At 39.1% G+C, this 27,996-nt stretch overlaps 1 protein-coding gene across 1 annotated transcript; it reads right to left on the bottom strand.

The window, feature by feature from the left end:
- Positions 1–11: 11 nt before the first annotated feature.
- On the bottom strand, positions 12–27,996 carry LOC134335080 (MOB kinase activator 1B). Its single transcript, XM_063017466.1, has 6 exons — positions 27,909–27,996; positions 7,316–7,482; positions 3,075–3,168; positions 2,741–2,874; positions 2,207–2,370; positions 12–1,237 (listed from the first exon to the last, which is right to left on the bottom strand). Exons 1-6 carry the CDS (start codon positions 27,920–27,922, stop codon positions 1,160–1,162), a joined length of 651 nt encoding a protein of 216 aa, XP_062873536.1. The 5' UTR covers positions 27,923–27,996; the 3' UTR covers positions 12–1,159.

The following is a 27,996-nucleotide window of genomic DNA, read 5'->3' as shown; positions in this document are numbered from 1 at the left end:
AACAGAAAAACTTGGTCAAACATACTTTTATTATAATATAAACACCATTCAGTATTGTACCACAAATGCTTTGTTAGTTAAAACATTTCATTTTTCCACTGTGTAACTGATCTGTGTACATTATTTACAAGTTTCTCATTAAAAATGGATTTAGTGTTATTGATAACAGCTAAGAGGAAATCTTAGTTTTGAAATAAGGTTTTGTAAAAAGGCCAAGCAATTATTTCCACTCTAGCTGCTACGTACTTTTAACAATCATAAAAAACTACATTTATTGACAAAACCCAATTAGAGTTCTATTATCTTGCAGCAAGGTAAAAAAATAAATAAATATATGCATAAAATCATCTAGCAACATCATAATATGCAAAGAATTCAAAGTGCAAAAAATACCTACCAGCCTAGATTAAATGTACCCCTCCTATCAGATATTATGATAGTGTTTACACATCCTTGTCTCAATTCATTTTTAATATGTTCTATAATCACATGCTCTATATCTGCTATGTTACCATTTCCATGAGAAATGCTTTCTGTAAGAATCTAACAAACGTCAGGGGGAAAAGGGGGGCTAGAGTGTAACACATAAAATGTTTTGCTTTTTTATCAAAACAAGGACATAGGTCAAACAGAAACTGACTTTGGCTCAAATAGTCAACAATGGTCTATGGCCAAAAATTTTAAGAACATGAATATTGCATAGTATCATTTGTATTTTTCTGTCCCACCAAAACCTAAAAAGCCAGTCCTTCCCTAAGTTTATTCATTACAGGACTGGAGCAAATCATTTTGTCCAGCTGTAATAATATTAAGAACAAAAAGGTTACAATTACTTTCAGAACAGCCAACATCTCTTATCTTGTCGATTATAATAACTCATAAGGAAACCATGAAAGCTGATCTCTCAGGATTGTGGTGCTATATTCACAAAATGCTTCGAATTTGCAGGAGGACAAACATCAGGCACTTACGCAGATACGCACTGCTCAGAGAAAGAACTTCACACAGACATTGAAAACACAGAAAGCATTCATTGCACAACTTAAAACAGGATAATAAGACAAAAGCAATATCGATCCAGAAGTCAGTCCAATGAACCTGTAAAACAGCTGAGAAAACATAACCAGGTTGATTGTGCAGTAAATAGGAAAATCAGTCTTTATCTGTCCTTAGAGGTCAGCTTTTCAATTAGTTCCTGAAGAGGGGCCAGCTCTTTCCTATCAATCAAGTTGAACTCCTACAAAAAAAGAAACAGATAAGGCAAATAACTGCACAATTTAAGACATGCATACCACATATGGCAGAAACCATGTGGACACCCCTTCTAATTTTAAACAGCAGGTAGATTAGCCCCACACATTGCTCGCTGCTAAGTGTATACAATTCATTATAGAAATTATGTGCCTTGATCTTTTTTTGCAACAATTTGGGAAAGGCCCTTTACTACCACCAGCATGACTGTGCACCTGTGTGTACAACTTGCTGTTGCCTCTCTGGTGCACCTGTTGTCACTTTCATTTGCACCAAAGTAGATGATCGCTTATGATTCCTAACTGGGAAGATTGATACCCTGGCCTGAAGTTTAACTGATTTTGTGTTATACTGTGATGATTAAGTGCTCCCTTAATTTTTTGAGCAGTGTATATTAATTGTCCTTGTTTCTAAATAGGATGACCAAAATGCTCATAGTCTTGCATTTAATTAGATCAGGTGTTTTAACTCTAGCAAGTTTTTGATCCTTGCCTATACACTCTAATAATTATTCATTTGTGGGCAGTTTTTAAAGTCAGCTTGGCTTTTACTGGCTGCACAAGTTCACATTGGAATTGAATGACATGGCTAGAAATTTAACTGCGAAACAAGGCTGTGATATTCCTTTAATCGAGCTTCTGATAACAGCTCTATGCGAATCTCCGAAAGGCTAGAGCTTTCATGGTTTAAATACAAACAAAAAAGTGCATATCAAATAAGTGGGTGAGTAATAAACCAAGAGTAGTTAGAAATAAAAGAAGATCTTTTATAACACAATGTCAATATATAAAAAAAAAAAAAACTATTGTTGTTAGTCTTTACAAAGCTTAAACAATATCATAAGAAGTAATGTTTTATTAATTTTTAATTCTGTTTCAGCATTTTTTCCTATTTCTTCCAATCTAGTTGTATCCAAGTACCCAGTTGTGTTTCTCCTCCACCCAGCACCACATACCTGAACAAAGAAAATGAAGTGTTTGAAAGAGGTGTTAAGATGTGCTTCCTCCTGCAGCTGGATGACTGAATCAAAGTGCTGGTGGTAAATGTGAGCGTAGACACGGAAGAGTCGCTTCAAGATTGTCTTAGCCACAGACATAAAGTTCTTCGGGAAAGGGACGCCTACAACACAGAAGAGACACCATAGACCCTAAAGTAAAGATGCATGAAGTGAAACTATTTCTCTATTTACAGGTGGGATGACAGGGCAGCAGTATAAAGAAATCTATGCTAATCAGATTCTTTGGGCTAAATGTACAAAGGTGACAAAGCACAATGAGATGATGACAAGTTCACATGCATGTCACTGTTAGCTGTACACAGATTGCATCTGACAGTAAACATTTAATTATTTATTACTAACATTTATTAAGACTGTAGCTCTGGAACCAGTACTGCATACTGAAATTATAACTGGTTTAGCATTTAATTTTATAAGCATTTAATTTTGTCAGGATGCTGTAAATTACTTATTTATTGAAAAAGAACCAACCTATTTTTGAAGGGAAAAGGGTTTCATCATCAAGCTGGTCCTGGACCCAGGTCATCAGGTAATCAATATACTTGGGAGCAGAGCATTTGATTGGCTTTTTAATGTTGGTTCCATCAGCCCAATGGTATTCATATCTATAGAAAATGCATTACATTATTGAAATGTTAAATCTTCTATAAAATAGCAAAAAATACATAATGCAACTACTTTCAATGTGATTACTTAAACAACAAATGCTGATTTCATTTTAATTTCAGGTACTGATTTCAGTCATTAAATACGTTTTGAAGAATTACATGCATATTGATTTGGAAGGAAATCAATACGGTCTTACTTTGGTCCAGCAGACATTAAAGGGCAGCTTTCTTCAGTGCAGAAGTCAGTTATGGTCCCATACAGCATGTTGATCTGATTAAAAAAGTCTACAGCTGAGGATCAACATTATGACACGCATTAGAAAAACTAAATGGTGATCCAATAACATTAACAAATTTTGCCAATTTCATTTAACCAATTTCATTTAACCAATAACCGACCATCATTGGTCAACAGTTAACCAATAACTGACAAGCTTATAAAAATATAAACACATCACTAAGCTTCATATCAGCAAGTCTTTATACTAAAAAAAAACAGCATTACACAGTTACCATGGCATTAATGTAGAACAGTAAGATCAACAACAGAAACCAACTGTTGATTAGGGCTGTCGCGGTGAAAGAATTTCCCCTTGCGTCTTAATATCGCGGTATGCGGTGATATCGCCATTTTTTTAGTTTTTTGAAAATTACCTAATTTATCTGGATTTTAGAGCTATATAAACAAGCTTTATTGTTAGGCTATGATTCGGTATATTATTGCTTTATAATGACAAAGATGAGACAGCTTTAAGACCAATGAAATGCGTGTTTAATGTTAAATACAGAACAGAGCAGGGATGCGCGTCTTTTCTCTATTAAAAAAAGCTTTAAATTAAGCTTCTAGCCTAGGCTAGATATGCACTGTGAAACGAAAAAAAAAGAGTTCAGGCTAAATATTCTAAATGCACTTCTAATCAAAATATGGTTAAAAAAAAAATAGAATTAATAATAAAGTCTGTAAGAGTTTAAACCTGCGTTATCATGCGCGCTAGAAGAACCAACATGTTCACCTGATGTGGTTTAGAGAGGATCTGAGTGGGGTAGTGATGTTCCCAACGTTACCGATGTTACACTAATACACGTGTACTGATCCTGCATGCGACTTTACAGAGCAAAGCAAATCTAGCCTGGTTATCGCGCCACTATTAACTATCTATTTAGTAGGTATAATTAACATAACAATATATACTACATTTTAAGTTATTATTCGTTTCAATACATTTTTATTCAACGAAAAAATTCATTTAAATCATTCCAGCAAGCCAGCAAGATAATATTTGCAGGCTGCAATGCCATATTACCCGTCATTAAGTGTTTAAGTACGCCAAGGCTGTTTAAATATAGTCTAAATTACAAGTATTTTATTGAGTGTGAACTCAATTTGATCATTAATAAACTTGCCTATAATTCATGTTGCGATTGTTTACATTTTAAAACACAAAGCCTGAAACTCAGCAGCAACATATGCAAACAGTTGGCAGGAAAATGTCGCTCTTAGCTCATTTTCATTATGAATTTATTTAACATTTATTACGCCCGAATGTAAGCGTAAAACAAGATGGACCCTGCAACAACAACAACAACAACAAAAAAAGATTACAAAGAAAGAAAGAAAAAACGTGAATATCGCGGTGATGCGGTTGCTTGGCATGCCCTGCGGTTGGCTGGTCTATACCGCGATATCTCAAAATTGCGGTTAGCGCGACAGCCCTACTGTTGATAGCCATAAACACTAACTAAACATGCTTTTCTTAATTAGTAATAAACATTACACACAGATCCACATGTGCAAAGTTTAACATGCATTCAGACTCCATAGTGACACAAAGCAGCTTCCGTTTGTGATTTTAACGAGTAATAGTTCCATCGTTCATGATGAGTGCATACAAAGTTTTTATTTTGCCCAAATTAGCTCTCGTGTGTCGAGATCTGAACCTTTGCTGCCAGCTTAAATCAAGAATTAGCTGTTGGAAATGAATGTTAAGTGTGTAAGGCATGTTTTAGTCACAGCTCTCCTCAGTCAGAGTGGAGATCAACATCACCTAGTATCACCTCTCTACATAGCCAGCATTTTACTTCATCATATGCACGCTCCCGAGAAGAAGACTTTAAATACCTTAAAATAGATTTTTAAATACCTTAAAATGCTGTCTAGTAAGGTACCTTAAATTTGAATGGTATTTTGACTGAATAACAAGGGAGAATCCGATGCTGCCTTAGTGGTGAAAGCAATCCCAGCATTCAAAGCAGCACAACTTTTCTCACAAAAAAATTACAAATAAGACGGACAGAAAGAAACGGAAATAAGAAGAACAAAAATATTTTCAAACGTAAATAAATTACAATTGATTTTTCATTTGTATAAGGGTGTACAAGTGTAATTTATTAGCAAATTCAGGCTTGTCAGCAGCAATTTAACCGTTTTTGGTACACGGAGGGAGATGTTAGTTGACATGCTACCACGTTGTACCACCTCATCCTGTTGGTTTGAATGGCATGAGGCTAATTGTTAGCTTAGTAAGCGAAAACTGATGGAATTGCTGTAATCGCTGTCTAAGTAGCGCATTCAAATAATCTGACTTATAAGTCGATGACATATTAGAATCCTCTCTACTTAGGCAGCTGTCTATGTAGGCAGTAAGACAACAAGGCAGCTCACTAGGTTTTTAAACAGACTCGTAGTATATCTGCATTGGTACCCATCGGCTGTTAGCAAAGCTGAGATTCAAACTAGAGATTTCAGCAGTGGTGGGCTAGCGTGTCAAACCACTGCATCACCCAAGCACCCTGGGTGCCACTCTTTTACTTTAACTTTACACCACATTTTTTCCTTTATTTCAATCTAGTCATATCCAATTAACCAGATTTATCACTTCTCACCAGTGCAGACCCCTACCCCGACCAAAGAGAGCTGTGTCAAACACATCCTCCCTGGCACATGTGTAGTAGCCAACTGCTTCTTATCTTGCTGTTCTGCTTATAGAAGTACATATTTATCTCACCAGAGTCCTTTTATGTTACGTAAAAGTGTACTTGTAAATGTACTGTGTGATCACAATTTAAATCTAGGGTTTAATCGCTATTACAAAACTAAACACGGAGAAATACAAGAATGATGTAGAGCGTCACACCTGAAGCTTTGCATGCAAAAATAACAAGGACTTTTTATTGACTTTTACACATCCAGAACTGGAGCAGCCAAGGTCAGCTTTGTAATTTCCAAAAATAATACCCAACAAGAACAAATGAGTGAAAAACAGCAAATAAGGTCATTAAAAAAAATAGCACTTTGTGTAAAGTTTATTTAAAACCTGCACATTTTGTTAACATCTGTTTTTGAAAAAGTTTAAATTTAAAATTAAATAGTGAAATAATGTTGATGTTTTTACCTGCTTCTCATTTTCATTGCCTGATTGTAACATCTGTTCTTCCAGTAACAGCTTATCAAAACAAGTACAATTTACTGCTTTTTTTAAAGAGATACAATTAATATTGAGCAGAATTAGGTTCACCATATTAGACCAGCCCTCCACAACAGTCCCAGTTTCTTATGTGGCCCCTCGGAAAATTTAATTGCCCACCCACAGTTTAGCTATAGCTTATTTTGTTGCATTTCCATTTAAAATAGAGAGATGCTGTTTAAATGGATTGATGTTCTACCGTAAAAAAACCTACCTTCACGTGAAAGAACAAATTAAACTTTAATTCCTACATACAGCTTGTCTGATCCATTTTGGAATAAATTATTACATTTTTAGTAGCCAGCCAGTCTTTTCCGAAATTGAAAGAGTAAGATTATATTAGAGATTGCACATTGTTCTTATTATAGAATTACTAAAACAATTGATTAAATTGTTTAAAAACAGTGGATTTTGTTTCATTTCTAAAATACAACATTAACATGTAAATAGCCATGATACCAGCAACATAATAATAAATTTTTGGTTAGTACAACCCTAAATGGTTGATGGCAACTAAAACTTATCCTTTTACTAATTAAGTACTCACAATTATTTCCTGTCTCTTAGTATATGGGTAAGCCACTGTGTCTAAGAAACTTACAAAAGACTGAAATTATTTTTCCCTCATTATTTTAGAAAACCAGACAGTAAATCACATCATACACTATGTCCAACCTAGTAACCCTCATGCCATAAATTGCAGTAATTATGGACCCTGAAATGCCTTGCTATTTGGCACTCGAAACAGCAACTAGATGTAACAGACTTGAAATCTGCATGGGCAGCGACACCTATCCGGTTATATGTTTTTGCACTTAGCCATCTTAAACAAGTATCTCCTGTCACAAATCTGCCCAGCCCTAAGGCTATTACTTACAATACAGCTAGTTCTACTGATCCACAGCCACTAGTAACCCTCTACTTCAGGCTGCAGCATATGGTACACAGACAAATCATGATCACATGGTGCTTACTATTTACTGCCACCCATTCATTAAGGTCTTCTCCATCTGGCAGCATGACAGCCATGCGCAGGTTACCACTGCCCAGTGTTGCCTCTGCATGCTTTAGCAACTCGTACTGATGTGAGCCCTCTGGAATGTTCTTCTTCGGCTTGAATGTCTTAGACGACCGACTTCCACTGTAAACGAGAAAGCAAAAATCAACTAAATATGTTTCAATGTTTGTGTTATTTCTTTAACATTTGCTACCCTGATTGTAATCATGATTTGGTACAAAAGCAGCATCCAGGAAAGGCTGAGTCTTTGATGAGCAAAGATGGCCAGAGGATCTCCAGTTTGTCAACAAATGCCTGAGAAAATGTACCTTAAAGAAAGATTGGAAGGGATTTGCATATTTCTCAGACTAAATAAGCCTCATAAAAAGAACAGAAAAGTAAAAACAACTGGTCTGCTCTAGATTTGCTGGCTCGGGAGCAACTCGGCGTTTGCTCGGCGATCTAAACTCAGCTCTCGATCGCTATGTGTGAACAACTCAACAACTCGATCCGAGCGGCTCGCCGAGCACTCACCGAATCAAGATTTCTAGCATGTCAGATATCTGATACGAGTTGGCCGACTGGCAATGAGTGCTATGTCGAACAGCCAATGAGAACAAGATACGGTGTGAGGGGAAACACAGGGGAGGTGTGTGGTGGTACAGGGGTAATATATTTTATATGAGAATACACCGGCCCACACACAAGTTTTACAGTATTTCTGACCTTATCGTTCCCTACAAAACCCCAACGCTGCATTGCAAAAAATATTTATTAACCTCCTACTCAGTATAGAACAATCCAAGCAAAATCCACTCAGATTCATTTATTTTTCCTCTTTGTTTTTTACGCTGCACATTAGCGCACAAACTTTAATCGCTCGCTACTTGTTGAGTGCATTTTCGGACGTGGTATCATTAAACCTTTCATCACATCTCGCGTTTGTTTTCGTGACAAAATGTCGTTTGGGAGACCAGAGAAGCTTGCCTGCAAGTCCAGATGGTGATAGATCGTGTAGTATGAAACCCTCCATCGCCGATCAGTCGTGTAGTGTGAAATACACACTGACTTGTTAAACTCCCGATTACAATAGATCCAGTCGTGTAGTGTGAACTGTACAGCGACCTGACTACTTGGAAAGTCATGTAGTCTGAACTTGGCATTGGGTTAAAGTTAGGACTACTAAACATTAGGTTACTTGCACGTAATTGTAAATGAAATTATCACAGATAACCGTCTTACTTCACTTTGTTTAATTGAAACCTGGGCTAGTCCTTACAAGTAATTAGGTTTAAATGAAGCACCTTCTCTGGGATACGGTTATGAACATAAGCAACGTTTTAATAGTCGTGGAGGAGGAATAGCCACAATTCATGACAAAGACATAGGTCTCACTGTAAAAGCAACTCATATAACTAACTCACTTGAAGTCTGTGTTGCTGACATAGCCAATCAATCTTCATTTGTTAAAAAAACTAGTATGTTTAAGCTGATTAATATTCACCGGCCCCCTGGTCCTTATTAAAAATTTCTCCAAGAATTTGCTATTTTCTTTCCAAATTAGTACTATCAACTAAAAAGGCTTTCATTGTTCATTAGCTTAAAATCGCATTTGATTCTATTTTATAATCTATAGGTATTACCTAGAGCTGGGCGCTATGACTGTACGTTCGGTACACCAGCTTTGATTCCTCGTGCAGTATGGATTTTTTCATATACCGCAGCATAATTAATACAACAGGCAGCAGATCATATACTATTGTTCACCTCTAAAAGCGCTATGGAGCGTTGTGCAGATTAAGTACAGCTCACTAGTTAACCAGGAAGCATTAGCATAAGTTATAACAACACCACCTAAGCAGGCTGGAGGTGTAGAAATATAAAGTCGTTGAGTTTTCTACAACAGACCTGTGATCAAGTTGTACAGTGGAATCATACATCGGTGCACTTGATCAGTGGTGACTGGGAGATTGCAAACGTTGTTTTATTTGTTAAAACTAAATAAACAATATTCACCTGTTTCACGCGGACTGATTCCATCATATATCGCGTCATTTTGTGGGGCCAAGCAAACCCTATAGTACTCAAAACCTTCATTATATACGTGGTGAAAATAAATGTTTTATATTCGATGTCTTCATGACAGTAGAATCAGCCACAGAAATATATAAAGTCCCAGTCATACAAAAAATAAAAAATACAGTGATACAAATTTTTGGTCATACTGCCCAGTCCTAGTATTACCCAAAATGTAACAGGACCCACTCACCACTGTAAACTCACCTTAATATTAACTTATGGTATTGACATAGACAACCTGTTTTTTTGTTTGTTTTTTTTACTACAAAACTACTTAATTTCAAATAATTTCCTCCTAATATATGAAGTGTCCTTATCTAATGATATACAGCTACTACATCGCTTTAAATCTATCACAACTGCGGCAGCGTTCATAAACAGCCTACCAGAATTACCAATGTCACCATCAATGCTTAAAGAGCAAGACCAGGCAGTTCAACATTTAGAGTATGTATTCCACACAACAAAGATAGTGTAGTACCAGTTAAAACTAAACTGATTAGGAAGAAAAAGCTTGGTCTATGGTACAATGACCACACACATGCTCTAAAACAAGTAGCATGAAAGTTAGAGTGCAAGTGGCTGCACACTACACTGGAAGTGTACAAGATAGCATGGAAAGATGCCCCGAGTATAAACATGCTCCTATAGAAGCATTTATATTATTCTTCCTTAACAGAGAATAATAAGAAAGATCCTAGACTAATTTTTGAGAGAATCATCCAAACTTCTTAAAAATGTCACTGAAAGTGAATCTAATGTACCATCCGACTGTATCAGCGATTAAATTTTTTTTTTTTTTTTTTAAATGACAAGATAGAAAAAATTTGCCTTCAAAGTGTGTCACCTGGAAATATTAAGCAGCAATTCACTTGGAGCTGCATGGGCGATAATAGTGACTTATTCAACAAGGATATTCAACTAAAATCCTTTACTCCAATCTTCCAAACTGAACTAACTGCACTGATTAAATCACTAAGTCATCTTCATGTACAGTCATGTAAAAAAGTTAGGACACCCCATGAGAACCTTTGTCTTTTTAAACACATTTAAACATTTGAGCTTCATTTGAACAGTACTGAGAGATGGAGTTATACAGTGTATCACAAAAGTGAGTACACCCCTCACATTTCTGCAAATATTTCATTATATCTTTTCATGGGACAACACTATAGACATGAAACTTGGATATAATTTAGAGTAGTCAGTGTACAGCTTGTATAGCAGTGTAGATTTACTGTCTTCTGAAAATAACTCAACACACAGCCATTAATGTCTAAATAGCTGGCAACATAAGTGAGTACACCCCACAGTGAACATGTCCAACTGTGCCCAAATGTGTCGTTGTCCCTCCCTGGTGTCATGTGTCAAGGTCCCAGGTGTAAATGGGGAGCAGGGCTGTTAAATTTGGTGTTTTGGGTACAATTCTCTCATACTGGCCACTGGATATTCAACATGGCACCTCATGGCAAAGAACTCTCTGAGGATGTGAGAAATAGAATTGTTGCTCTCCACAAAGATGGCCTAGGCTATAAGAAGATTGCTAACACCCTGAAACTGAGCTACAGCATGGTGGCCAAGGTCATACAGCGGTTTTCCAGGACAGGTTCCACTCAGAACAGGCTTCGCCAGGGTCGACCAAAACAGTTGAGTCCACGTGTTCGGCGTCATATCCAGAGGTTGGCTTTAAAAAATAGACACATAAGTGCTGCCAGCATTGCTGCAGAGGTTGAAGACGTGGGAGGTCAGCCAGTCAGTGCTCAGACCATACGCCGCACACTGCATCAACTCAGTCTGCATGGTCGTCATCCCAGAAGGAAGCTGACGCACAAGAAAGCCTGCAAACAGTTTGCTGAAGACAAGCAGTCCAAGAACATGGATTACTGGAATGCCCTGTGGTCTGACGAGACCAAGATAAACTTGTTTGGCTCAGATGGTGTCCAGCATGTGTGGCGGCGCACTGGTGAGAAGTACCAAGACAACTGTATCTTGCCTACAGTCAAGCATGGTGGAGGTAGCATCATGGCCTTGGGCTGCATGAGTGTTGCTGGCACTGGGGAGCTGCAGTTCATTGAGGGAAACATGAATTCCAACATGTACTGTGACATTCTGAAACAGAGCATGATCCCCTCCCTTCGAAAACTGGGCCTCATGGCAGTTTTCCAACAGGATAACGACCCCAAACACAACCTCCAAGATGACAACTGCCTTGCTGAGGAAGCTGAAGGTAAAGGTGATGGACTAAACCCAATTGAGCACCTGTGGCGCATCCTCAAGTGGAAGGTGGAGGAGTTCAAGGTGTCTAACATCCACCAGCTCCGTGATGTCATCATGGAGGAGTGGAAGAGGATTCCAGTAGCAACCTGTGCAGCTCTGGTGAATTCCATGCCCAGGAGGGTTAAGGCAGTGCTGGATAATAATGGTGGTCACACAAAATATTGACACTTTGGGCACAATTTGGACATGTTCACTGTGGGGTGTACTCACTTATGTTGCCAGCCATTTAGACATTAATGGCTGTGTGTTGAGTTATTTTCAGAAGACAGTAAATCTACACTGCTATACAAGTTGTACACTGACTACTCTAAGTTATATCCAAGTTTTATTTCTATAGTGTTGTCCCATGAAAAGATATAATAAAATATTTGCAGAAATGTGAGGGGTGTACTCACTTTTGTGATACACTGTATAACTAAACAAAAAAAATGTTAAAAAATTGCTTTTAAACACAAGTAGTAAAATGTAATGAACAAAAATAGAAATTTATTGTAAGGAAAAAGTTAGGACATCCCCACATTTATTACTACTTAAAATGTCTAAAATTAGAATCTGGGGGGGGGCGGACAAAGCGGCGCCATGTGAAGACGTGTTTTGGTAGAGCTCCTCACTAGAACTTTTTATATACATATTTAAAGCAGCTGTTTTATATTGGAACTTTACGAAAACGTATCAGATAAGTTAAATCTGATTATTAGACATAAAGTTTCCGTTCGGGTGTTAAAATATATCTCTTGAGCAATGCCTGATACACGTGCTAAAGCTAACCCCGATAGCCATGCGGTTTTGGACCGGAGACCGGAGAAAGATGCTATTCTCCAAGCGATCGCAGAACTGAGGGCTGAACTTCTCGCTAAAGCGGAGGCACAGTCGACTGAGATTAGGAATCAGGTTGACCAACTTAGAGCAGAAATCAAACTTGCCAATGATAACGCAAACGCTAAAAACGAGGCTCTGGGAAAACGGGTGGTCGACCTTGAGTCCACAGCCGGTGGGTTTTCCGATCAGATTACTGCATTGGAACGAGACATGGTAACTGTGCAAAGAGAACTGGTCATTTTAAAGGCACGAAATGAGGATCTGGAGGCACGGTCACGCCGGTGTAACCTACGTATTATCGGGATAAAGGAGAAGCGAGAAAATGGAGAACGCCCGACGGACTTTGTCTCTCAGTGCTTGATGGAAACACTTGGCCTCGACAAGCTTCCCCTACTCGACCGGGCTCATCGCACGCTGCGTGAGAGACCGGGTGAGGATGACCCGCCGAGAGCCTTTGTTATCAGATGCCACTATTTTCAGGAGAAAGAGGCGATTTTGAGAAAAGCCGGTCAATTGAAACAGTTGACTACAAAGGACGGTGATAAAATTCGCATCCAGCCGGATTATACACAAGCTGTGGCTAAACGGAGAGCCGAATTCAACGAAGTGCGTGTCCTATTAAGGGCTTGCGAAGGAATTCGCTATGGCTTGTGGTACCCGGCGGAGCTGAGGATAACGACGCAGAGTGGCGAGTGTTCACGCTTTAAAGATCCCAAACTGGCTAAGGACTTTATTATGAATAAACTGAAAGGCTAAGCGTAACATGCTCGGTGACAATCACGGACGTTTTGTCGGCGAGGTTCTACACTTGGTAGGGTGGATGAGCGGTATTTGGGATACAGCCGCTACAACTTACTTTCAATAGTGTAATGTCCGCTTCAGCATAATACTGTTTTAATTTTCCTGACTCCAAGAAAAGAGGTAAACATATTGAAGTTTTCTGTTCATGAGCCACGTTATATAACGATACAGTTTGGGATATTTTTGGCGAGATGACAGTTTAAAAGAGGATGGGAGAAGTGGTATGTGAGGTTTAATGAGTGTGATATGTTTGATTTCGGTCATGTTTAGCTGCAACATTTTGTTTTGTTATTTAATATAGTTCCAGTGGGGCTCAGTCTCACAAGGTAAGCGTAGATTTGTTAAACAATAGAATGCAATGGAGGGTTTATGAGGCCTCTCATTTGGGGAGAGAGCAACAATGGGTTGTTGTGAAAGGGAAGTTTTTGGATGTTTTGTTTGGTTTCTTGTCAGTTTTGTGTTTTCTTTTATGGTTTTTAATTTTACACTATTACAGAGAACTGTTACTTCTTGGAATTGTTCGTTGCTGTGTTGTCTGTAGCCGGAATGCCACTGTTTTGCTACTGACACAAATTAATGGCGGTCCCTAATAGTAGTAGGTCGGGCCAAGCAATTACTAAATTCACTAATTGGAACGTTAAAGGGCTTAATCACCCAGTAAAACGTAATAAGGTGTTTTCACATTTATCGAAATTACAAACAGACATAGCATTTTTTACTGAAACACACCTGCTCAATACGGACCACATTAGACTTAATAGGGGAAATTTCTCTCAGATTTTTCATTCTAGACTTAATGCTAAATGCAGAGGAACAGCCATTTTGATTCATAGAGGGGTGCAATTTGTCCAGTCAAAAGTAATTTCAGACAGAGATGGCCGTTTTATTATTGTGCAAGGACTTTTGTTTAATACACCAGTGGTACTTGCATGCGTGTACGCCCCCAACTGGGATAATGCAAATTTCTTTAGCAATTTTTTTTCCAGGCTTCCAGACTTGAACAGCCATCAACTGATTATTGGAGGAGACTTTAATTGCGTTTTGGACCCCGTTCTGGATCGCTCGGGGGCCGCATTGGGAAGGTTAAGTAAATCGTCGGAAACTATTGACAATTTTCTTCGGGCTTACGGGGCTGTCGATGCGTGGAGATATAGAAATCCAAGGTCTAGACAGTATTCCTTTTATTCTGCAGCACATCAGTCATACTCTAGGATAGACTACTTCCTAATAGATAAAAAATTTCTCCCCCTGTTGAGAGCAAGTGAATATGAGGGCATTGTGATCTCTGATCATGGCCCATTGACAATGGCATTTTGTTTTCCTGACAATACACTCCCTCAACGTACCTGGAGATTGGATCCAGGTCTTTTGTCTAGTGAGGATTTTGTTAGCTTTTTATCCACTCAAATGGACTTTTTCCTGGAAATGAATCTTCAGCCTTCAGACACAACCTATGGTAATCTCTGGGAGACAATGAAAGCATATTTGCGGGGACAGATAATATCCTATAACGCCAGTAAGAACAAAAGAAGGATGGCACGCCTTAATGAACTCAGCGAGTTGATTAAGGATATTGACTACAGACACTCTATTACTCCCTCAGATGACCTATACAAAGAGAGAACAGCTTTGCTAACCGAATTTGACTTGCTTTCGACAGGGGAAGCTAAAAAACTCCATCTTAAATCCCGGCAAGAATTTTATGAGCATGGGGAACGAGCCAGTAAATTGCTATGTCATCAGTTAAGACAGTCTGAAGAAGCTGGCTTTATAGCAGAGATTGCCACCCCAAGCGGAATAATCACGGATCAAAAAAACATTAACAATCAGTTTAGGACATTTTATGAAGACCTCTATACTACTGCAGAGAGTGAGCCCACCCAAATAGCCCAATTCCTTGATGATTTTACATTGCCAAATATAGGTTTACAAGACAAGACGGATCTGGAAAGTAGTATCTCAACAGTGGAAATTGAGCAGGCAATTAAAAAAATGAAGAGTGGAAAAGCTCCAGGGCCAGATGGCTTCCCCACTGAATTTTTTAAAAAATTTGCGAATAAACTAACCCCTCTTCTCAAGGATGTATTTGCGGAGGCACTGGAGCAGAGGTTGCTTCCCCCCACAATGAGACAGGCCATGATTTCAGTTCTTCTGAAAAAAGGAAGAGACCCTCTGAAGTGTGAGTCATACCGACCAGTGAGCCTACTCTGCTGTGACTATAAGATTTTGACTAAGGTCTTGGCTGGCAGACTTGAATCTGTCATGCATACAGTAATTCATCCAGACCAGACTGGCTTTATCACAGGGCGGCAGCTTTTTAGCAATCTGCGCCGACTGTTTAATGTTCTTTATTCTCCTGAAGTTATACCTGCAGCCGAGGTCCTGCTCTCTTTGGATGCGCACAAAGCATTTGACCGAATTGAGTATAATTACCTTTTTGCAACATTGGAGAGGTTTGGTTTTGGTCCCAAATTTTGTGCATGGATAAGAGTTTTATATGCAGCACCCCAAGCCTCAGTCCGTACTAACAAAGTCATTTCTCACTATTTTCCGGTGTGTAGAGGGACTAGACAAGGCTGTCCATTAAGCCCTCTCCTATTCAATCTTGCCATTGAACCACTAGCAGTTGCTCTAAGGGAGACTGGGGGCATCACAGGAATTATTAGGGGTGGTCAAACCCACAAACTGTCTCTGTATGCAGATGATCTTTTGCTGTATCTGTCTAACCCTAGCACATCTATCCCCAGAGCACTAGAAATTATTTCAAACTTTGGCAATGTCTCAGGTTATAAGATCAACCTTACTAAGAGCCTGCTCTTCCCTATCAATGACCAAGCCCGAGAAATGTCTTATGAGTCATACCCATTGAGGAAAGTTCTGGACACTTTTATATACCTTGGAGTATCAGTAACCCGTAAATTTAAGGACCTGTTTAAATTGAATTTTAATCCAGCCCTGGAGAGGGCTAAACAAGACCTCATCCGCTGGTCATCACTTCCCATCTCGTTAGCGGGAAGGATTAACTCAGTCAAGATGATAATTGCGCCTAGGTTTATGTTTCTATTTCAAACAGTGCCGACCTTCATCCCAAAGTCTTTTTTTAAGGAATTAGATAAGTCCATATCAAGTTTTATTTGGAATAAGACTGTTCCACGGATAAGAAAGGCGTATTTAGAAAGACAGAAAGAGGATGGAGGTTTGGCACTTCCTAATTTTTTACAATATTACTGGGCAGCGAATATTCATAAATTATTACACTGGGTCTCTACGTCTGGGGAGGAGGGCGGATTGGCATGGACAGAGATGGAACGGCATTCGGCACATCCTGTGTCTCTGACGTCTTTGGTATGTGCGCCATTACCACTGAGTAAAAAACGGTATACAAATAACCCTATAGTGAGTAACTCACTTAGAATTTGGTCTCAGTTTAGGACCCATTTCAAGCTCAGGCAGACTTTGCTTCATAGTCCAATTGTTGCCAATGCACTTTTTCCTCCTTCACTCATGGATGCGGCGTTCCGGGTGTGGCTGGGGAGCGGTCTAGGTCGGGTAAAGGATTTTTATAGGGATGGGGTGTTTATGACTTTTGAACAACTAGTGAGGGAGTTCAATATACCTCGATGTCATTTTTTCAGGTACTTACAGGTGCGGGCCTTTGTTAAGAAGCATATCCCTTCTTTCCCATCATCCCCACCAAATAGCTGGATAGATGAATGGTTGGATTTAGATCCAATTTAAAAGGGAATAATGAGTAGACTATATTATGATATCCAGAAGTTGGCGTCCCCATCACTTGAACACATTACAGCAGCCTGGAAGGAGGACTTGGGTTATGACATATCTGAGGATTTCTGGTTACAGGCAATTAAAAAGATACATTCAACCTCTATCAGTGTCAGACATGGTCTACTCCAGTTTAAAGTGCTGCATAGGCTCGATATGTCTAAGAGTAGACTGGCCAAGATTTACCCAGGTGTTGACCCTGCTTGTTCCCGATGCCATCAGAGCCCGGCCACCCTTTATCATATGTTCTGGTCATGTCCACGGTTGGTACGATTCTGGTCCTCTATTTTTGAGACTTTTTCCCATACTTACAACATAGTGATCAGCCCTGGCCCTGAAATAGCTATCTTTGGTGTGGTCCCTGTAGAGGGGGTGGTGACAGCTGCCCACTCAGAAGCCGTGGCCTTTATGTCCCTTCTGGCAAGGCGACTTATTTTATTAAACTGGAAATCGGCTGCTCCCCCTACACATAGACAGTGGGTGATGGAGGTAATGGCCCACTTAAAGCTCGAGAAGCTAAAATACTCGATCAGAGGATCTACTCAAAGGTTTCATAAGGTGTGGCGGCCATTTCTGGACTATTTTAACTTGGCGTTTCCGGCTGGAGACAATGGTAACTAGAACTAATAACTAACAGAATACAACTGTCGATCTCTGTGATTTTTTCTTTTTTTTTTTTTTTTTTCTTTCTCTATCTATGTATGATTCTATGTTGTTTGGGAGGGGGGGCTGCTGTTTGTTGTATGTTGGTAATAGTTAAAATGCCAATAAAAAAATATTTGAATATAAAATTAGAATCTGGTGCACCACATCAGCTGCGATGATTAGACCATCGTTAGAGGACATTGGAGTTTTATTTAAACCTCAGACATTAGTTTGGTTTGCTAGATGCATATGAGTCTATGAAGAGATTGAAAAAGATCTCAAAACAATTAGAAATCAGCCATTCCACTGTCCGGAAAATTATTTACAAGTGGTGAACATTTAAAACAACTGCCAACATGGCCAGGTCCGGCCGTCCTAGCAAGTTCAGCCCAAGAGCAGACCGCAAGATGCGTAAAGAAGTCTCCAATAATCCTACAATTTAATCACAGGACCTACAGGTAGCTCTTGCCACAGTTGATAACAAGGTACATGCATCTACCATCAGAAAGAGACTGCAAAAGTTTGATTTTCATGGGAGGTGTGCAAGGAGGAAACCCTTGCTGTCAAAAAAAACACCAGGGCAAGACTAAAGTTTACCAGAGAACACCTAGACAAGGACCAGGACTTCTGGAACAATGTGCTTTGGACAGATGATTCCAAAGTTGAATTATTTGGGCACAGTAACAGAAGACATGTTTGGCGCAAACCAAACACAGCATTTGAGCACAAGAACCTCATCCCAACTGGAGGTAGAAATGTCATGGTTTTGGGCTGCTTTGCAGCAGCAGGGCCTGACAAGCTCTCCATTATAGAATCCACGATGAATTCTTCACTGTATCAGAGGGTGCTTGAGGAAAATATAAGACCATCTGTCCAAAAACTAAAGCTGAAGCGGAGGTGGACCATGTAGCATGACAACGACCCAAAACATTCCAGTAAATCCACCAAGGAATGGCTCAAAAGAAAGAAATGGAGTTCTGGAATGGCCAAGTCAAAGCCCAGATCTCAATCATATTGAGATGCTGTGGGGTAATTTGAAACAGGCTGTGCATGCAAGAAACCCCTCAAACCCCACAGAGCTGAAGAAATTCTGCATGGAGGAGTGTGAAAAACTTTCTACCAGTCAATGTCAGAGACTGGTAGATGGTTATAGGAAACATCTAATTGAGGTTTTTTCAGCCAAAGGGGGAAATACCAGCTATTAGGACATAGGGTGTCCTAACTTTTTCCTCACAATAAATTTCCATTTTTGTTCATTATTATTATGATTTCTTTTTTGTTCATTGTTATTTATTTGTTTAGTTAGATAAGCTTCATCTCTCAGTACTGTTCAAATGAAGCTCAAATGTTCATACAGTGGGGCCAAAAAGTATTTAGTCAGCCACTGATTGTGCAAGTTCTCCTACTTAGAAAGATGAGAGAGGTCTGTAATTTTCATCATAGGTACACTTCAACTATGAGAGACAAAATGAGAAAAAAAAATCCAGGAAATCACATTGTAGGATTTTTAAAGAATTTATTTGTAAATTATGGTGGAAAATAAGTATTTGGTCAGTAACAAACAAGCAAGATTTCTGGCTCTCACAGACCTGTAACTTCTTTAAGAAACTCTTCTGTCCTCCACTTGTTACCTGTATTAATGGCACCTGTTTGACCTCGTTATCTGTATAAAAGACACCTGTCCACAGCCTCAAACAGTCAACCATGGCCAAGACCAAAGAGCTGTCGAAAGACACCAGGAAGAAAACTGTAGACCTGCACCAGGATGGGAAGAGTGAATCTACAATAGGCAAGCAGGTTGGTGTGAATAAATCAACTGTGGTAGCAATTGTAAGAAAATGGAAGACATACAAGACCATTGATAATCTCCCTCGATCCCGTGGGATCAAAATGATCATGAGAACGGTGAGCAAAAATCTCAGAACTACATGGAGGGACCTGATGAATGACCTGCAGAGAGCTGGGACCAAAGTAACAAAGGCTACCATCAGTAACACTACGCCGAGAGGGACTCAAATCCTGCAGTGCCAGGCGTGTCCCCTGCTTAAGCCAGTACATGTCCAGGCCTGTCTGAAGTTTGCCAGAGAGCATATGGATGATCCAGAAGAGGATTGGGAGAATATCATGTGGTCAGATGAAACCAAAATGGAACTTTTTGGTAAAAACTCAACTCGTCGTGTTTGGAGGAAGAAGAATGCTGAGTAAACACCATACCTACTGTGAAGCATGGGGGTGAAAACATCATGCTTTGGGGCTGTTTTTCTGCAAAGGGGACAGGACGACTGATCCGTGTTAAGGGAAGAATGAACGGGGCCATGTATCGTGAGATTTTAAGCCTCCTTCCATCAGTGAGAGCATTGAAGATGGAACGTGGCTGGGTCTTCCAGCATGACAATGATCCCAAACACACTGCTCGGGCAACGAAGGAGTGGCTCCGTAAAAAGCCTTTCAAGGTCCTGGAGTGGCCTAGCCCGTCTCCAGACCTCAACCCCATAGAAAATTTGTGGAGTCCGTGTTGCCAGCAACAGCCCCAAAACATCACTGCTCTAGAGGAGATCTGCATGGAGGAATGGGCCAAAATACCAGCTACAGTGTGTGCAAACCTGGTGAAGACTTACAGGAAACGTTTGACCTCTGTCATTGCCAACAAAGGTTATGTTACAAAGTATTGAGTTGAACTTTTGTTATTGACCAAATACTTATTTTCCACCATAATTTACAAATAAATTCTTTAATAATCCTACAATGTGATTTCCTGGATTTTTTTTTTCTCATTTTGTCTCTCATAGTTGAAGTGTACCTATGATGAAAATGACAGACCTCTCTCATCTTTCTAAGTAGGAGAACTTGCACAATCAGTGGCTGACTAAATACTTTTTGACCCCACTGTATGTTTAAATATGTTCAAAAAGACAAAGGTTCTCATGGGGTGTCCTAACTTTTTTACATGACTGTATATTTGACCCTGTTCAAACTCTTTTCCTTAAATATTTGCTCCATTAACCCCTGATTAAAAAACCTGATCTTGATCCACATGTTCGGTCTAATTATAGGCCAATTTCAAACCTGCCTTTTGTCTTCAAGATTCCAGAAAAAGCAGTTTCCCAATAATTATCTGCACAAAAACAGTATTTATGAAACATTTTTATCAGGATTTAGACCCAACCATAGTACCGAAACTGCTTTAATTAAGGTGGTTAATGATTTATTAATGTCCTCTGATAATCTTTTGTCATTCTATCAGATCTTATTGCAGCATTTGATACTGTAGATCAGTGGTATTCAACTAAAATGTAAAGAGGTCCAGTTAGAGAAAATTTCTTGAAGCAAAGGTCCGGAATGTTTAACTATATATATATATATATATATATATATATATATATATATATATATATATATATATATATATATATATATATATATAGTTAAACATTCCGGACCTTTCCGTATATATATATATATACAGTGTATCACAAAAGTGAGTACACCCCTCACATTTCTGCAGATATTTAAGTATATCTTTTCATGGGACAACACTGACAAAATGACACTTTGACACAATGAAAAGTAGTCTGTGTGCAGCTTATATAACAGTGTAAATTTATTCTTCCCTCAAAATAACTCAATATACAGCCATTAATGTCTAAACCACCGGCAACAAAAGTGAGTACACCCCTTAGTGAAAGTTCCTGAAGTGTCAATATTTTGTGTGGCCACCATTATTTCCCAGAACTGCCTTAACTCTCCTGGGCATGGAGTTTACCAGAGCTTCACAGGTTGCCACTGGAATGCTTTTCCACTCCTCCATGACGACATCACGGAGCTGGCGGATATTCGAGACTTTGCGCTCCTCCACCTTCCGCTTGAGGATGCCCCAAAGATGTTCTATTGGGTTTAGGTCTGGAGACATGCTTGGCCAGTCCATCACCTTTACCCTCAGCCTCTTCAATAAAGCAGTGGTCGTCTTAGAGGTGTGTTTGGGGTCATTATCATGCTGGAACACTGCCCTGCGACCCAGTTTCCGGAGGCAGGGGATCATGCTCTGCTTCAGTATTTCACAGTACATATTGGAGTTCATGTGTCCCTCAATGAAATGTAACTCCCCAACACCTGCTGCACTCATGCAGCCCCAGACCATGGCATTCCCACCACCATGTTTGACTGTAGGCATGACACACTTATCTTTGTACTCCTCACCTGATTGCCGCCACACATGCTTGAGACCATCTGAACCAAACAAATTAATCTTGGTCTCATCAGACCATAGGACATGGTTCCAGTAATCCATGTCCTTTGTTGACATGTCTTCAGCAAACTGTTTGCGGGCTTTCTTGTGTAGAGACTTCAGAAGAGGCTTCCTTCTGGGGTGACAGCCATGCAGACCAATTTGATGTAGTGTGCGGCGTATGGTCTGAGCACTGACAGGCTGACCCCCCACCTTTTCAATCTCTGCAGCAATGCTGACAGCACTCCTGCGCCTATCTTCCAAAGACAGCAGTTGGATGTGACGCTGAGCACGTGCACTCAGCTTCTTTGGACGACCAACGCGAGGTCTGTTCTGAGTGGACCCTGCTCTTTTAAAGCGCTGGATGATCTTGGCCACTGTGATGCAGCTCAGTTTCAGGGTGTTGGCAATCTTCTTGTAGCCTTGGCCATCTTCATGTAGCGCAACAATTCGTCTTTTAAGATCCTCAGAGAGTTCTTTGCCATGAGGTGCCATGTTGGAACTTTCAGTGACCAGTATGAGAGAGTGTGAGAGCTGTACTACTAAATTGAACACACCTGCTCCCTATGCACACCTGAGACCTAGTAACACTAATGAGTCACATGACATTTTGGAGGAAAAATGACAAGCAGTGCTCAATTTGGACATTTAGGGGTGTAGTCTCTTAGGGGTGTACTCACTTTTGTTGCCGGTGGTTTAGACATTAATGGCTGTATATTGAGTTATTTTGAGGGAAGAATAAATTTACACTGTTATATAAGCTGCACACAGACTACTTTTCACTGTGTCAAAGTGTCATTTTGTCAGTGTTGTCCCATGAAAAGATATACTTAAATATCTGCAGAAATGTGAGGGGTGTACTCACTTTTGTGATACACTGTATATATATATATATATATATACAGTGCCTTGCAAAAGTATTCAGCCCCCTTGAACTTTTCAACCTTTTGCCACATTTCAGGCTTTAAACATAAAGATATGAAATTGTAATTTTTTGTGAAGAATCAACAACAAGTGCGACACAATCGTGAAGTGGAACGAAATTTATTGGATATTTTAAACTTTTTTTAGAAATAAAAACCTGAAAAGTGGGGCGTGCAATATTATTCAGCCCCTTTACTTTCAGTGCAGCAAACTCACTCCAGAAGTTCAGTGAGGATCTCTGAATGATCCAATGTTGACCTAAATGACTGATGGTGATAAATAGAATCCACCTGTGTGTAATCAAGTCTCCGTATAAATGCACCTGCTCTGTGACAGTCTCAGAGTTCTGTTTAAAGCACAGAGAGCATCATGAAGACCAAGAAACACACCAGGCAGGTCCAAGATACTGTTGTGGAGAAGTTTAAAGCCGAATTTGGATACAAAAAGATTTCCCAAGCTTTAAACATCTCAAGGAGCACTGTGCAAGCGATCATATTGAAATGAAGGGAGTATCAGACCACTGCAAATCTACCAAGACCGGGCTGTCCCTCTAAACTTTCAGCTCAAACAAGGAGAAGACTGATCAGAGATGCAGCCAAGAGGCCCATGATCACTCTGAATGAACTGCAGAGATCTACAGCTGAGGTGGGAGACTCTGTCCATAGGACAACAATCAGTCGTACACTGCACAAATCTGGCCTTTATGGAAGAGTGGCAAGAAGAAAGCCATTTCTCAAAGATATCTATAAAAAGTCACCTGGGAGACACACCAAGCATGTGGAAGAAGGTGCTCTGGTCAGATGAAACCAAAATCGAACTTTTTGGCCACAACGCAAAACGTTATGTTTGGCATAAAAGCAACACAGCTCATCACCCTGAACACACCATCCCCACTGTCAAACATGGTGGTGGCAGCATCATGGTTTGGGCCTGCTTTTCTTCAGCAGGGACAGGGAAGATGGATGGAGCCAAATACAGGACCATTCTGGAAGAAAACCTGTTGCAGTCTGCAAAAGACCTGAGACTGGGACGGAGATTTATCTTCCAACAAGACAATGATCCAAAACATAAAGCAAAATCTACAATGGAATGGTTCACAAATAAACTTATCCAGGTGTTAAAATGGCCAAGTCAAAGTCCAGACCTGAATCCCATCGAGAATCTGTGGAAAGAGCTGAAAACTGCTGTTCACAAACGCTCTCCATCCAACCTCACTGAGCTCGAGCTGTTTTGCAAGGAAGAATGGGCAAAAATGTCTGTCTCTCGATGTGCAAAACTAATAGAGACATACCCCAAGCGACTTGCAGCTGTAATCGCAGCAAAAGGTGGCGCTACAAAGTATTAACGCAAGGGGGCTGAATAATATTGCACGCCCCACTTTTCAGTTTTTTATTTCTAAAAAAAGTTTAAAATATCCAATAAATTTCGTTCCACTTCACGATTGTGTCCCACTTGTTGTTGATTCTTCACAAAAAATTACAATTTCATATCGTTATGTTTAAAGCCTGAAATGTGGCAAAAGGTTGAAAAGTTCAAGGGGGCTGAATACTTTTGCAAGGCACTGTATATATACAGTATATATATATATATATATATATATATATATATATATATATATATATATATATATATAACATATATATATATAACATATATATTGATATATAATATATATAAATAGCCTAGTAGTTGTATCAACATCTGCATGTAATCAATAACTGACTGTCAAATCAGATGTCTGTTTGTTTATTAGGATTTTAACGTTGTGTTTTACACTTTGGTTACATCATGGCAGGAACGGTAGTTACTCATTACACAAGGTTCATCAGGTCACAAGTTTATATCGAATACAGTCATGGACAATTTAGTGTCTCCAATTCACCTCACTTGCACGTCTTTGTACTGTGGGAGGAAACCGGAGCACCTGGAGTAAACCCACGCGAACACGGGGAGAACATGCAAACTCCACACAGAGAGGACCCGGACCACCCCACCTTATCAAACCTTTCTCTTATCAAATTAAGAGAAAACAAAAATAAATTGTGCTCCAGTGGGAAGTAAGAACAGAAATGAGTCTCTCCATCACAGATTAAATGCTGTATTATTGCTGTACACGTTTCTTTTTTGGAGAGCACTATTTGTCTCCTGTCTCACTCGTCTTTTTCTCAACTTTCTCCTGCACAGTCGTCTGTATCTCTCCCTTCGTTTTTTCTACGTTCGCTATCTTTCTTTTTCTTTCCACCGTCTTTCCACATGTAACTCGCCTCTAACTCTCTCATCTGTCTGCACTGTAGTCGCAGTGTTTACCGGCTGGAATGCACAGACTTGATTGGCTGAGTGGTGTCACGTGATTGGTCTGTGCGTTTTCTCATCCGCTAAACCGCTACCGTAAAGACTACAAAAGCTGCACCGGTTAAAATAGAAGCGCTCCGTCAGGTTTCAAATAATAACTTTATGTTTTGGCTGTAGGTCCGGGTCCGTATGGGACAGCTTCTGGGTCCGGATCCGGACCGCGGTCCGCCTGTTAGTGACCTCTGCTGTAGATCATGATATTTTACTGGATAGGCTAGACAATACAGTAGATGTTAAAGGACTTGCACTCTCTTGGTTTAGATCTCTTGTAATCGGATGTCTTAAGTTATTGTAGTTTTCACATCACACGATTGATTGGCGAAAGGGGGTCACACACTACACAATCTATCACCAGGAGGAATCGCAGATTAATCCTTTTGGTATCCCAAACTATGTTGTCACAAAAACACATTCGAAAAGTGTAAAGGGGTATAATGACATGTCCAAAAATGCATGTAAACCAGAAGTAAGTGATCAAAGTTGTTGGTGTGCAGTGTAAAATTAATGAGGAAAAAGGAAAGAATTTGAGTGAAACAGTGGATTTGGCTATGCAACCAGCAGGGATTGTCAGTACTGCAGAGAGAGTTAAATATTTTTTGCAAAGCAATCTTGGTATTTTGCTTTGGCATGGACGATAAGGTAACAAATACTGTAAAGCTAGTGTGCATGTTGATGTATTCTGCCCCACACATTTACAACTCCTACCCAAGGTTTCCCCTTACCCTGTATCCTGCGTTCTCATTGGTCGTAGCTCGACACCACACTCAATGCCAGTCACAACCTGATCGCAACACTACAGGATCTTGAGTCCCAACAGGTCCAGATATTTAACTTTCTAAATATTTTTCTTGAGTCTGCAAGCGATTCACAAGCAATTGGCGAGTCGCTCGACTCGAGTCATTGAACAGTTCACACAGTGATCGAGAGCCGATTTGAGCCCAGAGCAAATGCAGATTTGCCTCAAGCTGCCACATCGGCAGCAACCTGTCGGCGAGCAAAAAAAAAACAGGGCAAAAATCGTAGTGTGAACTAGGCATTAAGCTCAAAGGTGACTAAACCACATTTACATGTGATTTTGTAATGTAATTATCATGCGTAGCACTTTGGGTTTAAATGTGCTTTAGGAAGACTTACTAGACACATCTCACTAATAATAAAAAGCAAATACCAAATGCACCTTACCCAAGTTCTACATTGATGAGTAAAAAAAGGCAATCATTCCAATCATAATTAACTTCACAACACAATCATAAGAAATTCTAACACAAGATTCTATCACAGCTTAGGTATAAACTTCCTACATTTGATACATGGATTTAAAACAAATATACAGTGATGAAAACATATAGCCATCTTTTCGATTCATTAAATTACACATTGCCCTGGTCCACTGTATGCATCCTTGTGTATTGAAACTGTCACAGTGAGCCACAAATTAAAAGTATCTTAAAAGAAATTGTCACAATGATATTAGTTTCCAATTCATTGCCATACAAATAGTTAATCCTTACAGAATAAAATGGTACAAGGACTTGAATAGGGCCTAGTACTGAACAAAACACAGATTTCCAGAAAAGTTGGGGCATTAATCTAAGATTTGTTAATGATCTTGAAACTTTAACTGACTAAAGTACAAAGAAGATTTGAATGTTTTCACTTGATTGCGTTTGGTAAACGTAAACTAATTAGAAATTTAACGTCTGCAAAACCCTCAAAAACTGTTTCCTGTCAGTTAACTTTTCAGGAAATCATAAATACATTTAATCTGTCTTTTATTATATTTGTTTACCACCGTTAGGAATTATTTACTAAAATGGTTTAGTGTTATGTCAACATCTTAAATTTCCAGTGTATAAGTAAATTTCACTCATTGCTAAGTCAGAAATTTATCAATTTCTACTTATCTGAGGGTGCTGCAGGTATCACATTTTAAATCTGTTGGTCAAACAAACTATTAAGTGATATCATCGTACATTTAATAGGTAGTAAATAAAGGTTAAAAAAATAACATCACCAAATCTTGATTTTATTTTACAAAATGTGGGGGTAGGGTAAACTAAATATATGGCACAATGAACTGCGTACTTAAAATAGGAGTTAAACGATGAAATTAAGAAACAAAAATGCACACACTGAATTTTAGTGTTTTTGTTCATTCCACTTGAATACAAAATACCATTGCAACTGCGTTCTTGCTCATGTGTTATTTACTACAAACAACAGATAAGAATATGTGTTTTTTCTTTTGTAAATAAATGCGACGGAGCAGAAAAGCAGTATTGGGCAAAAAATATGATCGAATAGTTATGGTATAAGATGATATACAAGGATATAAGATGTTGTTTTAATAAGACTTTTTTTAACATAAGGAATACCGTTATGCAGCCCTTTTGTAGGCAGCTGGCTTAAAAATGTATACTTTTGTTTAGCATTAGCCTGCTAAGTATGCTAAGTTATATAAATCAAGAATAAAGCAAGAAACGGTACAATTATAAACGTTACCACATCCACAGCCAACAATAGTCCTTATAATAATCAAGTGTTTACTCAACAAAAACACACAACAATGTTTTTGTCTTTTCAAGTCGATAGCTACATTAGCTAACAGCTTTCCACAAAAAGAACAGCAACCGACTGAAGGAATAATGAAACACTTCATACTTACAATAGAAAGCTCATATCTATCACTAAAGCTATAATATTAAGAAATTATATTACGTTCCTAAAAACAGAAAAATATTAGTATATAACAA

This window comes from Trichomycterus rosablanca, chromosome 21 (genome assembly GCF_030014385.1).
Source record: "Trichomycterus rosablanca isolate fTriRos1 chromosome 21, fTriRos1.hap1, whole genome shotgun sequence".
NCBI classification, from domain to species: domain Eukaryota; kingdom Metazoa; phylum Chordata; class Actinopteri; order Siluriformes; family Trichomycteridae; genus Trichomycterus; species Trichomycterus rosablanca.
The sequence above is the reverse complement of the archived record's forward strand: the minus strand, read 5'-3'. Positions and strand labels throughout refer to the sequence as shown.